Genomic DNA, 17,867 nt, shown 5'->3' on the forward strand with positions numbered 1-17,867 from the left:
GCCATGTCCTCCTCCAGGGGATCTTCCCAACCCAGGGATTGAAGCTGGGTCTCTTATGTCTCCTGAATTGGTAGGTAGGTTCTTTACAACTAGTGTCACCTGGGAAGCCTCAGCTGTGCCTGCTGCTGCTGCTGCTGCTAAGTCACTTCAGTTGTGTCTGACTCTGAGCAACCCCATAGACGGCAGCCCACCAGGCTCCTCTGTCCCTGGGATTCTTCACTGGAGTGGGTTACCATTTCCTTCTCCAATGCATGAAAGTGAAAAGTGAAAGTGAAGTCGCTCAGTCGTGCCCGACTCTTAGTGACCCCATGGACTGCAGCCCATCAGGCACCTTAGTCCACGGGATTTTCCAGGCAAGAGTACTGGAGTGGGGTGCCATTGCCTTCTCCGCAGCTGTGCCTGCAGTCAGCCCTATTTCTCAATTATAGGAAGCAATCCATTCCCCTTTTGGTTTAAGCCTGTTTGAATGGATTTCTGTCACTTGCAAACAAAAATCCTGATGAATAGACCCCATGTGTAAATGAAATAAAAACATTCCAACTTCCACCAACCTCAGAGCTCTGTTTTTTTTAGTTTTCTTTTTCTCCTATTTTTTGGCCAAAGTGTGCAAGCACCCAGGATCTTAGTTCCCCAACCAGGGTTTGAACTCATGACCACTGCAGTGGAAGCATGGTGTTTTAACCACTGGGCCACCAGGGAAGTTCCAGAGTTCTGTTTTTAAGAATAAATAACTTTTGGTATACAGAGCACTTTTCATACTGTTCAAAGAATGCTCAAACTACCGCACAATTGCACCCATCTCACATGCTAGTAAAGTAATGCTTAAAATTCTCCAAGCCAGGCTTCAGCAATATGTGAACCGTGAACTTCCTGATGTTCAAGCTGGTTTTAGAAAAGGCAGAGGAACCAGAGACCAAATTGCCAACATCCACTGGATCATCGAAAAAGCAAGAGAGTTCCAGAAAAACATCTATTTCTGCTTTATTGACTATGCCAAAACCTTTGACTGTGTGGATCACAATAAACTGTGGAAAATTCTGAAAGAGATGGGAATACCAGACCACGTGATCTGCCTCTTGAGAAATTTGTATGCAGGTAAGGAAGCAACAGTTAGAACTGGACATGGAACAACAGACTGGTTCCAAATAGGAAAAGGAGTACGTTAAGGCTGTATATTGTCACCCTGTTTATTTAACTTATATGCAGAGTACATCATGAGAAACGCTGGACTAGAAGAAGCACAAGCTGGAATCAAGACCGCCAGGAGAAGTATCAATAACCTCAGATATGCAGATGACACCACCCTTATGGCAGAAAGTGAAGAGAACTCAAAAGCCTCTTGATGAAAGTGAAAGTGGAGAGTGAAAAAGTTGGCTTAAAGCTTCAACATTCAGAAAACAAAGATCATGGCATCCGGTCCCATCACTTCATGGGAAATAGATGGGGAAACAGTGGAAACAGTGTCAGACTTTATTTTGGGGGGCTCCAAAATCACTGCAGATGGTGACTGCAGCCATGAAATTAAAAGACGCTTACTCCTTGGAAGGAAAGTTATGACCAACCTAGACAGCATATTAAAAAGCAGAGACATTACTTTGCCAACAAAGGTTCGTCTAGTCAAGGCTATGGTTTTTCCTGTGGTCATGTATGGATGTGAGAGTTGGACTGTGAAGAAGGCTGAGAGCCATAGAATTGATGCTTTTGAACTGTGGTGTTGGAGAAGACTCTTTGAGAGTCCCTTGGACTGCAAGGAGATCCAACCAGTCCATTCTGAAGGAGATCAGCCCTGGGATTTCTTTGGAAGGAATGATGCTAAAGCTGAAACTCCAGTACTTTGGCCACCTCATGCGAAGAGTTGACTCATTGGAAAAGACTCTGATGCTGGGAGGGATTGGGGGCAAGAGGAGAAGGGGACAGCAAAGGATGAGATGGCTGGATGGCATCACTGACTCGATGGACGTGAGTCTGAGTGAACTCCGGGAGTTGGTGATGGACAGGGAGGCCTGGCGTACTGCGATTCATGGGGTTCCAAAGAGTCGGACACGACTGAGAGACTAATCTGATACAGAGCACTTGACCTGTCAGGCTCCATAAACGATGGGTTTTATTAGCTGCTGCTAAGACAGCAAAGAAGGGGACCTGTGACCAGCACTGCCATCGCCCTCAGCTCCAGATCTGGGCTACGCTGCCCTGGGCTGCGCTGGTGTGGGAATGTGGAAGGCAGGGGTGCCACACACCTGCTTGGGGGGCTTGTGCCGATTATACTCCTCTCCCCAGAGCTTGGCCTCCATCTGTAGACGCACGTCCTCGAAGTACACGTCCCTGTCCACGGACTCGATGTAGCGCTTTGCCACGTAGTTGGAGGCCCCCTTCCACTGCTGGGTGTGCAGGAAGTTGGAGAGCTTCTTCCTGAGGGGAGAGGCATCAGGGAGCCTGCCCGATGCTCTGGGGCTCACTGGGACCCCAGCCCTAGTTCTCAGGATGGGGAGACCCTGCGTGATCTGACTGACAGAGTCAGGAATAAAATGCAGGAGGTGGGAGGGGCTTCCCTACCCTGCAGCATCCTTCAGAGATCTGGGAAGGGGGGTCAAGGGACAGACTCCCTGTTCTGCCCACTCCCATCCCTACAGCCCGGCCCAATGTGCGGTCCAAGAAGAGAATGTCACAGAGCCCCTGCTCTCAGGAGCCTGAGGGCATCGGGGCAGGATCCCCAGAGGCAGGCTGAGTCACTTACGTTCTGAAGCACTCCCTCATTGCTCCCCGGCCGAAGGGCTGAAAGACACGACACAGATATGTACAAACCTCATGGACAAAACGGTGAGCTATGCATGCACTGCATGTGTATGGAGCTCCATTTATACGGAGTACAAAAATAGGGAAACCAATCTCAGGTGATAGAATTCAGGGCAGTGCCTACCCTTGGGAATAAAGGAGTAGTAACTGGGGCTGAGAAGGTCTTCTGGGGGGGTGCCGGTGATTTTCAGCGTCTTGATCTGGGTACTGGTTACACATGTGTTTACTTGGTGAAACTCACCAAGCCATACACTTTTCTGAGCGTGCAACACACTATAAAATGCTTCACAAGTCGACCCTGCTGCTTCCTATGCAGGAACTGCTCTATTTTCTAGTTGATTCTTTTTTTTTTTTTGCAACCCACTGAGTTCATCTTGTTAGATGAACAGTATTAAGTGGTGACTTGCAATTTTTGAAAACCGATAAACAGGTTCACACTTCACTGATTTTCAACAAGAGTGTCAAGAAGAATCTTTTAATACATGTGATCAATATATGAAATGTCCAGAATAGGTAAATAAACAGAGACAGAAGTTAAATTAGTGGTTGCCCAGGGCTGGGGAAGAGGAGGGAATTGGAGCCTGACTGCTAATGGGTATGTATGAGGTTTCTTCTAGAGATGGTGAACATGTTCCGGGACTGATCGGGGTGATGGTTGCACAACTCTTGACTGTACTAAAAACCACTGAGCTGTACACTTTAAATAGGTATGTGGTATGGTGTGTGAATTATATTCAATAAGGCTGTTATAAAAGATAAAATAAATACACATCAGAGAATTCCCTAAAGCTTAAAAAAAAAGAAAGAGGACGTGGAGGAGAGGGAGCGGGCACTGCAGCTGGTCGGCCAGGACTGCACTGGGCTCGAGGCTCTGCTCACCTGGGATGCCATCTTGATTAGGACTTCATCCTCCACCCACTCGCCGGTAACAGCGTTGTACCTGCAGAGACCAGAACCCACCCCAGGGCGCAGTGTCCATCACCTGATCCTGTCACTCACTGGCTAAATGCAGAAGACTTTTCTGGGCTTCCTGCTGCTCTCAGGATCAAGTCCACTCTCTACCTACAGGCCCAGCTGACCTCCTGGGTTCGGTCTGTGGACACGCTCCCTCCTTCCCAGGCTCCCACCACACTGGCCTTCCCTTTCTTCAAAGGCAGCTGTTCCTTCACCATGTCCCCCACCCACCCCCATGCCACTGCTGTGCTGTGGGTAGGCTATGGTTCCCCACTGGACTGTAACTCCACAAAGACAAGCCATGTCTGTGCTGTGTACTGTAGGGCCTCGTACTGGGGTTGCTTAATAAATGCATGCTGGATGAACAACTGAATAAATAAATTTCTTTATTATAACTGGTCTAGATAATGTGTCCCAGGAAGGAAGGCAGCAGCACCCTCTGTCTTGCCAGTATGAGGCCCAGCCCAGGTTGCTAGGCCAGTCTCCTGAAGCCTGTCCCAGTACAGACAGCAGTGGTGGAGGGTCCTACCTCTGAGTCCAGCCAGGAAAGGGGCTGCTGGCTACACACCCAAGACAGAGAGGCATGGAGAGGGTTCCAGAACATTTCCATCTCTCTCTTTCCCAGGGATCCTCTTTCCCAGAGCAAATCTGCCCCTAGGCCTGGCTGGGCCTTAACAGGTTTGTCTGGTGGAAAGCTCTTCAGCTCAGTAAATCCCGAAAATCTAAAACCTTCCCCAGGGCTGAAGTGTTCTCAGTTTTAGCAGATGCCTCCCTGGTCCACCCTCGGTGGGGACAGACTCCAAAACCTCCCAGCGCCTGAGAACAGCCTCTTCAGAGCCTGAAGCCTCTACCAGGAGAAACAAGCAGAGGCTTGGCAGGTAAGCTGCCCCAGGCCTGGTGGGGTGGGTTGGGGGAGGAAGGCTTGTCAGAGCCGAACACCTGCTGGCAACAAGCTCATGGCAAGTATTGTCATCAAAAAATAATGGCCATCGTTATTATTAATTTTATTACCATGTAGGTGCCAAGGTAAACGAAACAGTCTTCCCTCACTTCCAAGTAGACTGAAAGCTGAGAGGCACCCAGAAGGTGGGGGAGGGTGGAGACATGCAACACGGGAAGGATCTTAGCTGTCCTTCACAACCACTGACCTAATAGAGGACAGAGGCGCTCTAAGTTCACTGAGCATTCACTGTATGCTGAGTGCTTACACGGAATTCCTCAAGAACCACCACTCAGCCCAGTGAGATCCATACAAATACTGTGTCCACTGTCCAGATGGAAGAACTGAGGTTCAGAAAGGTGAAATAACCTTCCTGAGAGCCAAGATTCAAACCCAGATCAATGTGACCTTTGCGCTTAACCAGTCTGGGGACAACTCACGTGAATAGGAAATCTGTCTCAATAAAGGGCCAGCTTGCAGCAGAGCTCTCTAAAGACCAGGAGTGGAGGAGGAAGCCTCCAATCTAGAAATCTCTGGTCATTCTGGGCATCAATGTCTGACCTCCCTCTGCTGGTAGTCAGAGCAGTTGAAATCAGCAAGTTTAGTTAGGAAATCAACAGTTTGGTGTGGCCCCTGGTCCCTGTTCCTCAGGAGCTCTGGGATTCACAGAACTAGCCCAGCATGTGAGTCCTGCTTCCCAAGGGCCTCCCTGTTGGCCTGGTGTCCTCAGCCTGGAAGCCACATGTCACCAACCAGCCACCACACTGCCCTTATAGGCAGGAAGAAACAGAGTTCCCATCCTGGCCTTCTGGGGCACCCACAATACTCAGCTGCTGGAACAGACCCCAGAGCCTGCTAGGTCACCCTCCAAAATGGGGAAGGGGTGCACGCCAGGCTCTAAGCCATCGCCTCACAAGGTGTGAGCAGGACTATGTTGCAGAAAGGTGGAGAAGGCTCCACTGTTTCTGCCTGCCCAGCATCCACTCTTCTTTCTTCTGGTAACAGCACCCCAATTTTCCTTTGGGGAACCACCATCCACCATTCTCAGAACATATGGACTGGGTGGAACTGATCCCCCAGCACTTTCTGGTGTGTGGTATATGATCAAGACTTGGCTAATCAAAGCAAAGCTCTGGGCACGATGACTGGTTTAGTGGTGGGCCTATAGCCAAAGCCAGGCCAATGAGATTCAAATGTTAAAAACTGAGTAAGATTCATTTCCATTTGGTGAGATGAATCATGGGGCTCCCAGGGGCCATCAGTACCATTAATGCAAGAGAGTCTATCTGGTGTCAAAGCCAAAAGCATCCTTGGAGCACCTGGAATAAGCTATACCTGAAGTCCACATAGATAAGTCAACCATTCCTCTTTGCTTAAGCCACTGTGAATTGGCTTCTGTCACTTGCATTTGGGCTATTTGTTACTGCAGCGTAGCTTACCCTAGCCTGTTGAATACTGTCTTATAGAACACTGTGAGGATTAAATGAGATAATGCACAGTGCTTGTCTCTGTATGTGTGTTAGTTGCTCAGTTATGTCCCGACTCTGCAACCCCACGGACTATAGGCCACCAGGCTCCTCTGTCCACGGTATTCTCCAGGCAAGAATACTAGAGTGGGTTGCCATTTCCTCCTCCAGAGGATCTTCCCAATCCAGGGATTGAACTCAGGTCTGCTGCATTGCAGGGGGGTTCTTTACCATCTGAGCCTCCAGGGAAGCCCCACATGGTGCCTAAACTTGCGTAAATACTCAAATATTGACCGATATTATTATTATATTCCCTTTTCCTTGATCTCCAGGGGTACTTAAGCCTCACTGATTACAAGCAGAAAAAGGACCCAACCCCCAAGGACCCCTAGAGAACTGGGGTCATACAACACTTGCAGACAAGGACCTGACCTGTGGCGTGTGGCACATTCTGTGGCAACGTCTTCCAGGTGGAACTCAGCCCAGGGGTCAGGCATGTGCTTGGCTTTCTCGATTGCATGCTTCCAAGCTTCCTGCAGAAGCAAAGGGGAGAGTTAGGCTTCTGGGACAGTGCAGGCCAATTCCTCCCGCCATGCGATTTCCCAAGTGTGTCCAGCCTCTTGGGAGGCAGACAGCATTATTCAGTCAGAATTATAATCACCTATTATCCTTGTAGGAACACAGTTCCCAAAAGACCTCACAGGGACATAGCCTTCCCACGGCCAGAAGTGACCTGCCTCAACTATAAAACTGAAGAAAACATAAGACGCATAGAAAACACATACTGCTTTGCTTGTTACCAAAGAGTTGAGAATGAAAATATTATTCCCCACCCCTTTGTTCAGATTGGAAGACGTTTTAACAGCTGGAAACCAGGAGTCTGACCAGGATGTGGGAAAATGAGTTCTCAGATACCGTCAGTGGGTATAAACCTTTTCTAAAGGTGGCCTGGCAATGTACTAAAATGGGAAAAAAATGTACTCCTTTATTTTTTTAATTAATTAATTTTTACTTTTGGCTGTGCTGGGTCTCTGTTGCTGCAAGCAGGGGCTACTCTCTAGTCGTGGTGTGTGGGCTTCTCATTGCAGTGAGTTTTCTTGTTGTAGAGCACATGCTTAGTACTTACGGTGCTCAGGCTTAGTTGCCCTGCAGCATGTGGGCTCTTCCCAGACCAGGGATCGAACCCCTGTCCCTTGCACTGGCACACAGATGCTTCACCACTGGGCCACCAGGAGAAGTCCCGATATTCCTTTATTTTGATCCAGCAATCCTATATCTAGGAATGTACCATACAGGAAAACAAACATAGGGACTTCTCTGGTGGCCCAGTGGTTAAGAACAAATCTGCCTTCCAACACGAGGGACCGGTTGGGGAACTAAGATTCTACGTGCCAGAGGGCAACCAAGCCTGCGTGTCACAACTAGAGAAAGCCTACGCACCACAAGGAAGAGTGCATATGCTGCAACAAGGCCCAGATAATACAAAAAGAGAGAAAGAAATACAAACATAAGTGTGCACACTTGTGTACGAGGGGTATTGTGATTGTACCAAACTGAATTCAACCCAAATGTCTGTCTGTGGAGATTGGTTAATACACTTTGACTATATTCATTTAAAATGTGAAATAGCCCTGTGGTGAGAACTCTGGACTCTTACCGGGTCCAATGTCACTTTTTTATAAATATTCTATAAATCATAAATACACCCCATTTTACTGCCCCCAAGGAAATTTATAGACCATATAAGCTTCTCAATCTCAAGAGTATATCAAACTATGCAAAATATACATTGCCTTTTACATTAACAAAAGGCTAAATTCTCAGTTAATTACGAACAGATTCCCAGAAGACGTTCCAAGGTCCTGGGGTTCAGGACCACTTCTTGTGCAGACCTGCTCTTCCGTTCCAGGGCTTAGCATCCCTGCCCTCCACCCATCCAGTGCCTCAGTGCCCGCCACTGTTGTGCTGCCCCAAAACACGTGCCCCCAAATATTCAAACCCTGTTGAGAACTGGGCCTCTTGAGCACTAACTGGGAAAGATGACCAAGGCACGTGATGGAGAGAACTCACTGAGTATCAAAAGCATCACCGTATGGCCCCCCTTTTTGTTTTAAAAAGCTCATTTTACTGCTTTTATAATCCCAAGGTGGAATCCTTACCTTTCCCCTCCAAACAAACACTCTGACACTCAAACTGATAGTTATCCCCTCTCCATCTTTTCCTAGAGCTTGAACTTCTGCCTGACAGCCTCTACAGAATCCATGAGACCAAAACTCCCTTCCAGGCCACAGGTCTGAGCCACAGGAAGGGGCTGGATACTGTCTGGGCCAGGCAGATTCTAGACCTCCTCTTCCCACAACAGCCTCCCTCAGCCTCCCCGGCCAGCTCTTAGGAGCTCTTCCACGGACTTGGGTTCAAACAGGACAACTCCCCAGCCATGGCCCCACCTAAGCTCCACCCCTGGGAGCTGCTCAGAGGACAGGAGGTAGAGGGGCTGAGCTCATCAAGAAACTCACACAGAGGACTTTTCTGGGGGTCCAGTGGCTAAGAATCCGCCTTGCAATGCAGGGGACATGGTTTGATCCCTGATAGGGGAACTAAGATCCAACATGCCTCAGAGCAACGAAGCACATGATCCCACGTTAAGATCCAACACAGCCAAATAAATAAACATTAAAAAAAAAAAAAAGAAACTCACACATACAAGTACACACACACGCATAGCCCAGGGCCCCCTTACTGTGGCTTTCTAATCTCTGCAAAGTCTAAAACTTGGAAGCTTAATAATTCACACTTAATGAAAACTCTTGGGAAATGCAGAAGACAAGCAAAATTCAAATTTGCCACAGGCCATCCATTCAGAGCAACTGTTAACATCATCAATGCTTTGGAAATTAGTTCTTTTCCAGATCCCTTACGTGCATTTTTAAATAAAATTGGAATCACACTGCAGCTATAATTTACAGCCTTTCAGGAGAGTGTTCTGCATCTTCCTGTGCAAAGTGTTCTCCACTTTGCACAGGATCTTGGATCCAGTCTTTCCATGTCATACGTGCAGACAGGCTGGGCTGACCTCATTTTCCTTCCTTGGTTGTAGGATATAATATAATTGTATAAACGTACCTTAAGGTAGGGCTTCCCTTGTGGCTCAGCTGGTAAAGAATTCGCCTGCAATGCAGGACACCTTAAGGTACTCCTCAGATCTCAGTTGACGGCTATTCAGATTCTCTCTAATGATCTCTAGTATAAACAGTGCTGAAGAGAACATTCCCTTATCTATATCTCCGTGTGCTTGTGCAAGAGCTCAGTAGGACATATTTCATTGGAATGTAATTGCGAGACCACATTTAAAAATTAGAAGTTTGGAGTTCTCGTCCGAAAAGATTCTCCTAGGTTACACTCCAAGAAGCAGAGAACAAACCACTCAAATTTTTTGACACAAACATTACATCATGAATTTACAAGTTAGCTGTAACAGCTGCATAGTAATCCACTGCATGGGTTTATCATTATTGACTTAACTGTTCATTCACCTGTGGTTCTCCGCAGTGAGACTTTGAGCTTGTCACTGATTTTTCCCTATTATACATAACCCTGCAGCAGACATGTTTACAAGGAAAGCAGTTTCTGGATTTCTGTAATTTAAAAATGTGCCACAGTCCCCTCTTGTATTCCAGCCGCTGTGAATGGCAGTAACAGCCTTCTGATCCCCGCAGCTGCCAAGAAGCCCGCAGAGTTCTGTGTAGTCTGCAGGCCACCCTTCTGGGCACGTCAGGTGCCCTGTCCTCTTCCTGAGACACACGACTTTCCAAATGTACTTCTCTCAACAGGTGACTAAGACATGCCCTAAGCCACCTAACCGAGAAGGCAGTGGCACCCCACTCCAGTACTCTTGCCTGGAAAATCCCATGGATGGAGGAGCCTGGTAGGCTGCAGTCCATGGGGTCACTAAGAGTTGGACACGACTGAGCGACTTCACTTTCACTTTTTCACTTTCGTGCATTGGAGAAGGAAATGGCAACGCTCTCCAGTGTTCTTGCCTGGAGAATCCCAGGGGCAGGAGAGCCTGGTGGGCTGACGTCTATGGGGTCACACAGAGTCGGACATGACTGAAGTGACTTAGCAGCAGCAGCAGCAAGCCACCTAAGACAGGGCCCCTCAATCAATGAGGATTATCAACAGAAATTATCAACAGGCTGGGTACTGTGACACGAATCAAAAAAAGTCAAAGAAAAAAGTATTTAAGAATTGGAGGGCATGATATGTCACAAGGTCAAAATTATCCTTTAAAAAAAAAAAATCCAAAAAAGAATCAAGCCACACCTTACTGGCAACAGGTATGTTTAATGTAACTGACTTTTTTTTTAAGCACAATATAAAAAGTCCTGTACTAAGACTCAGTTCCCTGAGTTCTGGTTCCGGCCCACTGCTGACCCACTGGGGGAACTTCCATTTCCTCATTTACAAAAGACAGGGAAGAATGTTTTGACTACTAGTGGTCAATATCTTTCCTGTCCCCACCCCGGGGACAGACATGTTCCCACTAGAAATAGTGTCTCACTGAGCCCGGAGTGATCTTTAGAGGTGAACAAACTCAGCTGAGCTGAAATCACTAATCCTGTTTAATCCCATCATGCTAGGAAAAACAGGTGGTAACTGTGGCCTGCGGAGTGAGTGTTCTCAGACACTGTGAATGGAAGCAGGCATCACCACCTTTGAGGGCCATCTGCTTATGCTAGATGGTTGGCCAACAATAATGAACCCTCTTCACTGACTTCTGGCCCACCCATTCTGATCACCTACCAGGTGTGCCCAGCTGAGCCCCCCAAAGATGGCTGGTGGTCGTAACGCTATGTAACAGGCAAACACTGCAAACACCCTGCTCATCCACAGTGGGATGATCACACACACTTGGCAAAATCCTACGCAGCGTTAAAAAGATGATGGCACTGATAGGGGCAATCTCTAAAAGCTATTGTTTGGGTGGAAAAAAACAAAGTGCCGAGTAAAGCAAGCAGTATGACACCATTTACTGGTGGAGGAAATCACTAATCACTAGCTTTCTTAGACTCACAGACAGAGATCAGACTTGTGGGTGCCTAGAGGGAGGAGGCGGAGAAGGCAATGGCACCCCACTCCAGTACTCTTGCCTGGAAAATCCCATGGACGGAGGAGCCTGGTAGGCTACAGTCCATGGGGTCACTAAGAGTTGGACACGACTGAGCGACTTCCCTTTCACTTTTCACTTTCATGCATTGGAGAAGGAAATAGCAACCCACTCCAGTGTTCTTGCCTGGAGAATCCCAGGGACAGGGGAGCCTATGGGTGTCTATGGGGTCGGCACAGAGTCGGACACAACTGATGCGACTTAGCAGCAGCAGTAGAGGGAGGAGGGGAGGAGAAGGATGGAATGGGACTTTGGGGTTGGCAGATGCAAACTAATACATTTAGAATGGATGAACGACAAGGTCCTACTGTATAGCACAGGGAATTATAGCCAATCTACTGGGATAAACCATAACAGAGAAGAATATATATATAAAAAAATGTATAGTCACTTTCCTGTACAGAACTGGTTAGCACAACATTGTAAATCAACTATACTTCAATAAAATATATACGTGTGTGTGTATGTGTGTGTGTGTGTGTGTGTGTGTGTATATAAAAATAAATAAATATAAGGGCTTCCTTCATAGCTTAGTTGGTAAAGAATCTGCCTGCAATGCAGGAGACCTGGGTTCAATTCCTGGGTCAGGAAGATGCTGTGGAGAAGAAAATGGCAACCCACTGCAGTATTCTTGCCTGGAGAATCCCATGGACAGAGGAGCCTGGCAGGCTACAGTCCATGGGGTAGCAAGAGTTGGACACGATAAACCACCACCACTGTGTGTGTGTATATATATACAATATATATATATAAAATACTATCAGATTTCTAAGGATGTGTGTGTCTGTAGATATATATAAAAACGTACATTTATATATAAATGTATTTTAAAAGGTCTGAAAATCGTACAGCACAGGGAATATGGCCAATATTTATAATGACTTTAAGTGGAGTATAATCTACAAAAATACTGACTCACATGTTGTACATCTGAAATACAATATTGTAAATGAACAATACTTTAATAAAATGTTTAAAATAAAATACATTTGAAAGGTCTGAAAAATTATTTACACTGAGCTGAACAATGGTTGTCTCTGGAAACAGAACAGGAATAAGAAGTTGAACGAGGTGAATTCAGCTTCATCTACGTTGTCTGCGTTTTTTTACCATGAGAACGTCTTCAGGCATCACAGGTGTAAGTCAACGTTAATAAACCAAGATCACTGGATTAGATGATCTCAAGGTCCGGACAGCTCTAACATTCTCTAGTTGCAAAGATCCTAAAACTCAGTTGAGTGGACTAATTACTCTTCTATAAAACAGAGGCCTAGGGGTTTTCATAAAGAGGGAAACATAATCCTGGAAAGAGAACAAAATGACTTTGGTTCCTCAAAGCCTACGAGTACAAAGTAAAAATAAATAAATACAAATATAACGATAATAAAAAAACTTCCTGCTGTGTGGGTAATGTGTTTGTACAAGCAATGTTATCAGCTACTGCTGCTAGGCTTTTTGTTTTTGTTTTTTTTTAGTATTTACTGACTGAGCCAGATCTTAGTTGTGGCACTCCGAATCTTTAAGTTGTGGCATTCTAACTCTTAGATGGGAAGGTGGGATCTAGTTCCCCGCCCAGGGATCTAACCCAGGCCCCCTGCATTGGGAGCACAGAGTCTTAGCCACTGGACCACTAGGGAAGTCCCTATTGCTGCTGGGTTGCTTTTTAAAAAAGATTTATTTAAGTTTTTGGGCTGCGCTGGGTCTTCGCCGTTGTGCTCAGGTTTTTCTCTACTTGTGGTGACCGGGGCTATTCTCAAGCTGTGGATGTGCAGACTTTTCACGGCGGTGGCTTCTCTTGTTACGGCACCCAGGCTCGGGAGTTGTGGCTGAGGCGCCCTATGTGTGGGCTGGGCAGTTGCGGTTCACATGCTTAGTTGCTCCTCCACAGGTGGGATCCTCCCAGACCTGGGATTGAACTCATGTCCCTTGCATTAGTGGGCAGATTCTTAATCACTGGAACACCAGGGAAGGCCTTTTTTTAAAAAAATTAATGAAAATGTTATTCTTACCCTATTTTACTCCCAGATATTACCAAAGAAAAAGGAAAACCTTTGTTCACTCAAACTTATATGTTGGAATGGCCAAAAACTGTTCAGGTTAAAACCCAAACTTTTTGGCCAATCAAATATGATTTGTTTTCTTATCATTGAGTTTTGAGAGTTTTCCTATATATTCTGAATATAAGTTCCTTTATCAGATATATGACCAGTAAATATTTTCTCTCCATCTATGGCTTGTATTCTCATTCTCTTAATAGTGTTTTTTTTCAAAGAGCAGAAGTTTAAAATTTTGAAGTCCAACTTACATCAATTTGTTCCTCTATGGACCTTGCTTTTTGTGTCATCCAAGAAATCTTTGCCTTACCTGTATTCACATAGGTTTTTCTCTATCTTTATTTTTAAATTTTATTTTACTGAAGTATAAATGAAATTGTAGATAAGCTGACTTACAATTTGTGTTAATTTCTGCTGTACAGTTAAGGATTCAGTTATACACACATACATTCTTTTTCACATTCTTTTCCATTGTGACTTAGAACAGGATATTGAATAGAGTTCCCCGTGTGAAGCTTTGTTCTTAAAACAACTGCTACATTCACTAAGTGTTAGTCTATCAGCCATGTCCGACTATATGCGGCCCCATGGGCTGTAGCCCACCAGGCTCCTCTGTCCATGGGATTCTCCAGGCAAGAATACTGGAGTGGGTAGGCATTTCCTTCTCCAGTGGATCTTCCTGACCTGGGGTTGAACCCAGGTCTCCTACACTGTAAGGCAGATTCTTTACCTTCTGAGTCATTAGAGTGAGCATTAAAAGAATGTTATAAAATGTTTTTTTGCCCATCATCACTTCTGTAGCCTTATTTGCCTCTCCTGACTAATAGTAAAAAAAACTTAAACCACAGCCAAGGGCAAATAAAAGAAGCGGGAAAAAGTGGGGATGCACAGTCACGCTTCGTGATGGGAAGAGGCCTCTGTGCTGTGTGGCTGCCCCACTCTGGGCCACATGCATTTAGAGGTTTCGTGCAATTTCCATGGAACCCAGCATTGACTATAACAGCAAAGACTTGGAGACTTCCTCAGGGTCCTACAAAATAAAATGCTTAAAGAAACAATGGGCTGCCATGGGGCCACTAAAAAAATAATGGACTAGATCCACATCTACTGATGTGGAAAAATATGCATCATTTCTTGTTTGCTGAGGAAAAACTATTATTAGAAAGCATACATGGCATAATCCTGTTACTGTAAGAAAACGTCCCTGTTTATTTAGTTGTGTCTGTATATTGAAATACACACTAAGATCTTAATAGCAACTGTATCTGCACTTCCATTTTTTTCTGTAAGGAACATACATTACTTTTATAAGTAACCAAACAAATAAGTATAAAAGAAACAAAGTTAAAAATCCTCAAGGAATCTTTGTTGAAAACAGTAGCTTCATCTCCCCTGACCAGTGGGATTCAGAGAGGACAGGATGAGAAGGGTGGGAACAATAACCAGCAAAGTCATAACACTCCCTACGATTACGAAATGCCCTCTTCTCCTGGAAATCCTTCCTCAGACAGCATCCTGGCTGGCACCTCATGACAACCTTGCCAAGGAAGGACAGGCGGGTAAGTTAGTTTTCTGATCCACTGATGAGGTACCCGAGGCTCAGGGAGGATGGAAGTAACTCATCCACGGACCTGCAGCAACCGTGAAATGGCAAACCCAGGACTCAAATCCAAGCCTGTCAGGCCCCAGTTGCAAGAAGGTGGACCAAACAGAGTTATCACATGCCAGCCACTCCATTCCCAAGTACCTACTTGACAGAAATGAAAACATGCCCACACAAAGATTTGTGTAGCATTATTCGTAACAGCCAAAAGGGAGAAACAACCAAAACGTCCATCAGCTGACAAATGGATAAACAAAACTGGTCTATCTATCATCAATAAAAAGGAATGCGGTACTGACACACACTTCAACACTGATGAGCCTTGAAAACACTATGCTGGAGCTTCCCTGGTGGCCCAGTGGTGAAGACCCCACGCTTCCAAAGCAGAGGGTGTGAGTTCAATCCCTGGTCTGGGAACTAAGATTCCACGTGCCATGCAGTACAGCCAATAAATTAATTAATTAACAGATTAAAAAAAACACAACAATAAGTTTGTGAAAGAAGCCAGACACAAAAGGTCACATATCACATAATTCTATTTACATGAACTGTCCGAAGAGGCAAATCTATGGAGACTGAAAATACGCTAGTGGATACTGGGGTTTGTGTGGAATAAGGATATGGGGGGCAGGTGGTGGCTAAGGAGTATGGGGTTTCTTTTAGGGTAATGAAAATGAGCTAAAATTAGTTGTGATGTGGATGCATAACTTTATAAACACACTAAAAGCTACTGAATTGAACATTTTATTTATTTATTTTTTGAACTGAACATTTTAAATTGGTAAATTGCATGGTATGTGAACTATATTTCAGTAAAGCTTCTAAAAAACTACAAAATAAAGTTAAAGAAGGGGGACCCCCACTAATGAATATCTAGCATATTTCTATAAAAGGTCATGTGCTTCAAAAAGATGAGTCCCTCCAGCCAGGCTTGACTCTCCTCAGCCTCTTCCCGTTTTCCAGACGCCAGGTCACCGATTGCCAGAAGCAATCTCTTTTTGCTTCCACCACCCAGCAGGCCCTTGTTTTGCTGGAAGTCCAAATCTTTGTGGACCCAGGACACAGCTAAGATTCCCCTTCCAATTCTGCATTCCCAGAGCAGTGGGCGGAGCACCAAAATGGTCACCAGCTCTTTGTACGCACAGAGCTTCCTGCGGTCAGTGGCCAAAACCTGCCAGGCGAGGGCCTTCCAGGGTTCAGGTGAGCACGGACACCTCTCTTCCCAGTGAGTCATCAGACGTTCATCTACCTCCTTCTGGGGTGATCAGTGTACTTTGACCAAGCTGCCAGAGCCACCCTGGGTGGGTTCAAAGTATCAGTTTAATCAGAAGGGCGTGGGAAGCAGGCGTGCCCATGTATCATGGGAGCACCAATGCCAGTGCAACCTCTTTGAAGGGCAATGGCCAATGCTCAGCCAAGTTGAAACCCACGAACGTTTTCTCCAGCCATTCCACCTCTGGGGATTTAGCCTGCAGGTGAACCCTGTGTAGGCACCAGGGCACACACACACATAAGAGACACAAATAAGAGATGCTTATGGAAGCACTGTTTGTGGTGGCAAACGCTTAGAAATGACCTTCACACCGACCCATGAGGGACTGGCTAAATATATGACAGTGCTTGCAGATAATGTCAAGATATTCAGCCATCAGAAAACTAAAACAAAATAAACAAGACCCAGAAGGATGGTATGGGGAGGGAGGAGGGAGGAGGGTTCGGGATGGGGCACACATGTATACCTGTGGCAGATTCATTTTGATATATGGCAAAACCAATACAATATTGTAAAGTTAAAAAATAAAATAAAAATTTAAAAAAATAAATAAAATAAACAAGACTGCATAAGCATACTGCACTCATGAAGGGCGCCAAGCAATTATGATCTCAGAACCTCGGGTTTACTATATGTCAAAACATCAATAAGAGGACTGCTGCACAGATTCAATGAGTTGATATGAGTAACTGCATAAGCAGGCCTGCCCGACCCACAGAACCAGTTATGTAAGTTCTAGTTGATGTCAGCTCGTATGTGCTAATATGGGAAGACGGCACAGGAGTGCAAAACAGGTGAAATAACATTTCTGCGAAAAAGACAAGGAAGAGATTCACATATATACATAGGCTTATATTCACAAGAACATTTCTGGAAGGACATTCTCCAGGGAGACAGGGTGAGAGGTGGGAGGATTGCTTTTCACTGTTTATCATTTGTCCAAGTTGAATTCTTTCTACAGAGTAGGTATATTATTTACATATTATAAAATATATATATTTCAAAGTTTGCTCAGATATACATATAGGAGATTTATTATAACACTGTAATAGAAAAAAAGGGGAACAACCCAAGTGTCCCTCAAGAGGAAGGGCTTCCCTGGTGGCCCAGACTGCAATGCAGAAGACCTGAGTTTGATCCCTGGGTTGGGAAGATCCCTTGGAAGAGGGAACAGCTACCCATTCAAGTGTTTAGGCTTGGAGAATTCCATGGACAGAGGAGTCTGGCAGGCTACAGTCCATGAGGTTGCAAAGAGTCGGACATGACTGAGTGATGGACTGGCTAAATAAACCCCTGTATATCAAGTGATGGAATCCAACTTAATTCACTAAAAAAAAAAAAAAAAAGGTGATCTCTATGTTTTGATAGGAATAATCTCCAAGATATTCTCAGACCAGGAAAACAATTCTTTTAAATACAAATTTCCACTTCATTAAAAAACTGAAAACATACTATATGCTACATATGTTAATGCTAGAAAATGCAGACATTGTGAAACAGAAGCAGAAAAGGATTAATCCCATCCAAAAATAATTTCTGTTGGCATCTTGATGTACTTTTTTTTTTCCTCTTCTACAAACTTTATTACAGTAATTAAAGGGAAGTTAGAAAAAAGCC

General features: G+C 45.3%; 1 protein-coding gene across 9 annotated transcripts in view; it reads right to left on the reverse strand.

Annotated features, from left to right (window-relative positions):
* The window catches only part of EEF2K (eukaryotic elongation factor 2 kinase), an 83,586-nt gene that overhangs the window by 30,422 nt on the left and 35,297 nt on the right, over positions 1-17,867 (reverse strand). For all 9 annotated transcript variants that reach the window (XM_086375359.1, XM_086375364.1, XM_086375361.1 and 6 more), the window contains 4 exons: positions 6,586-6,686; positions 3,673-3,733; positions 2,735-2,772; positions 2,238-2,409 (listed from right to left, as the gene is read on the reverse strand). In XM_086375359.1, coding sequence (XP_086231485.1) covers positions 2,238-2,409; positions 2,735-2,772; positions 3,673-3,733; positions 6,586-6,686 — 372 coding nt within the window. The remainder of the gene's footprint in view (positions 1-2,237; positions 2,410-2,734; positions 2,773-3,672; positions 3,734-6,585; positions 6,687-17,867) is intronic.

The sequence above is a fragment of the Bos grunniens genome, chromosome 25, assembly GCF_055505025.1.
Source record: "Bos grunniens cultivar Pamir isolate PY7600 chromosome 25, Bosgru_T2T1.0, whole genome shotgun sequence".
NCBI classification, from domain to species: domain Eukaryota; kingdom Metazoa; phylum Chordata; class Mammalia; order Artiodactyla; family Bovidae; genus Bos; species Bos grunniens.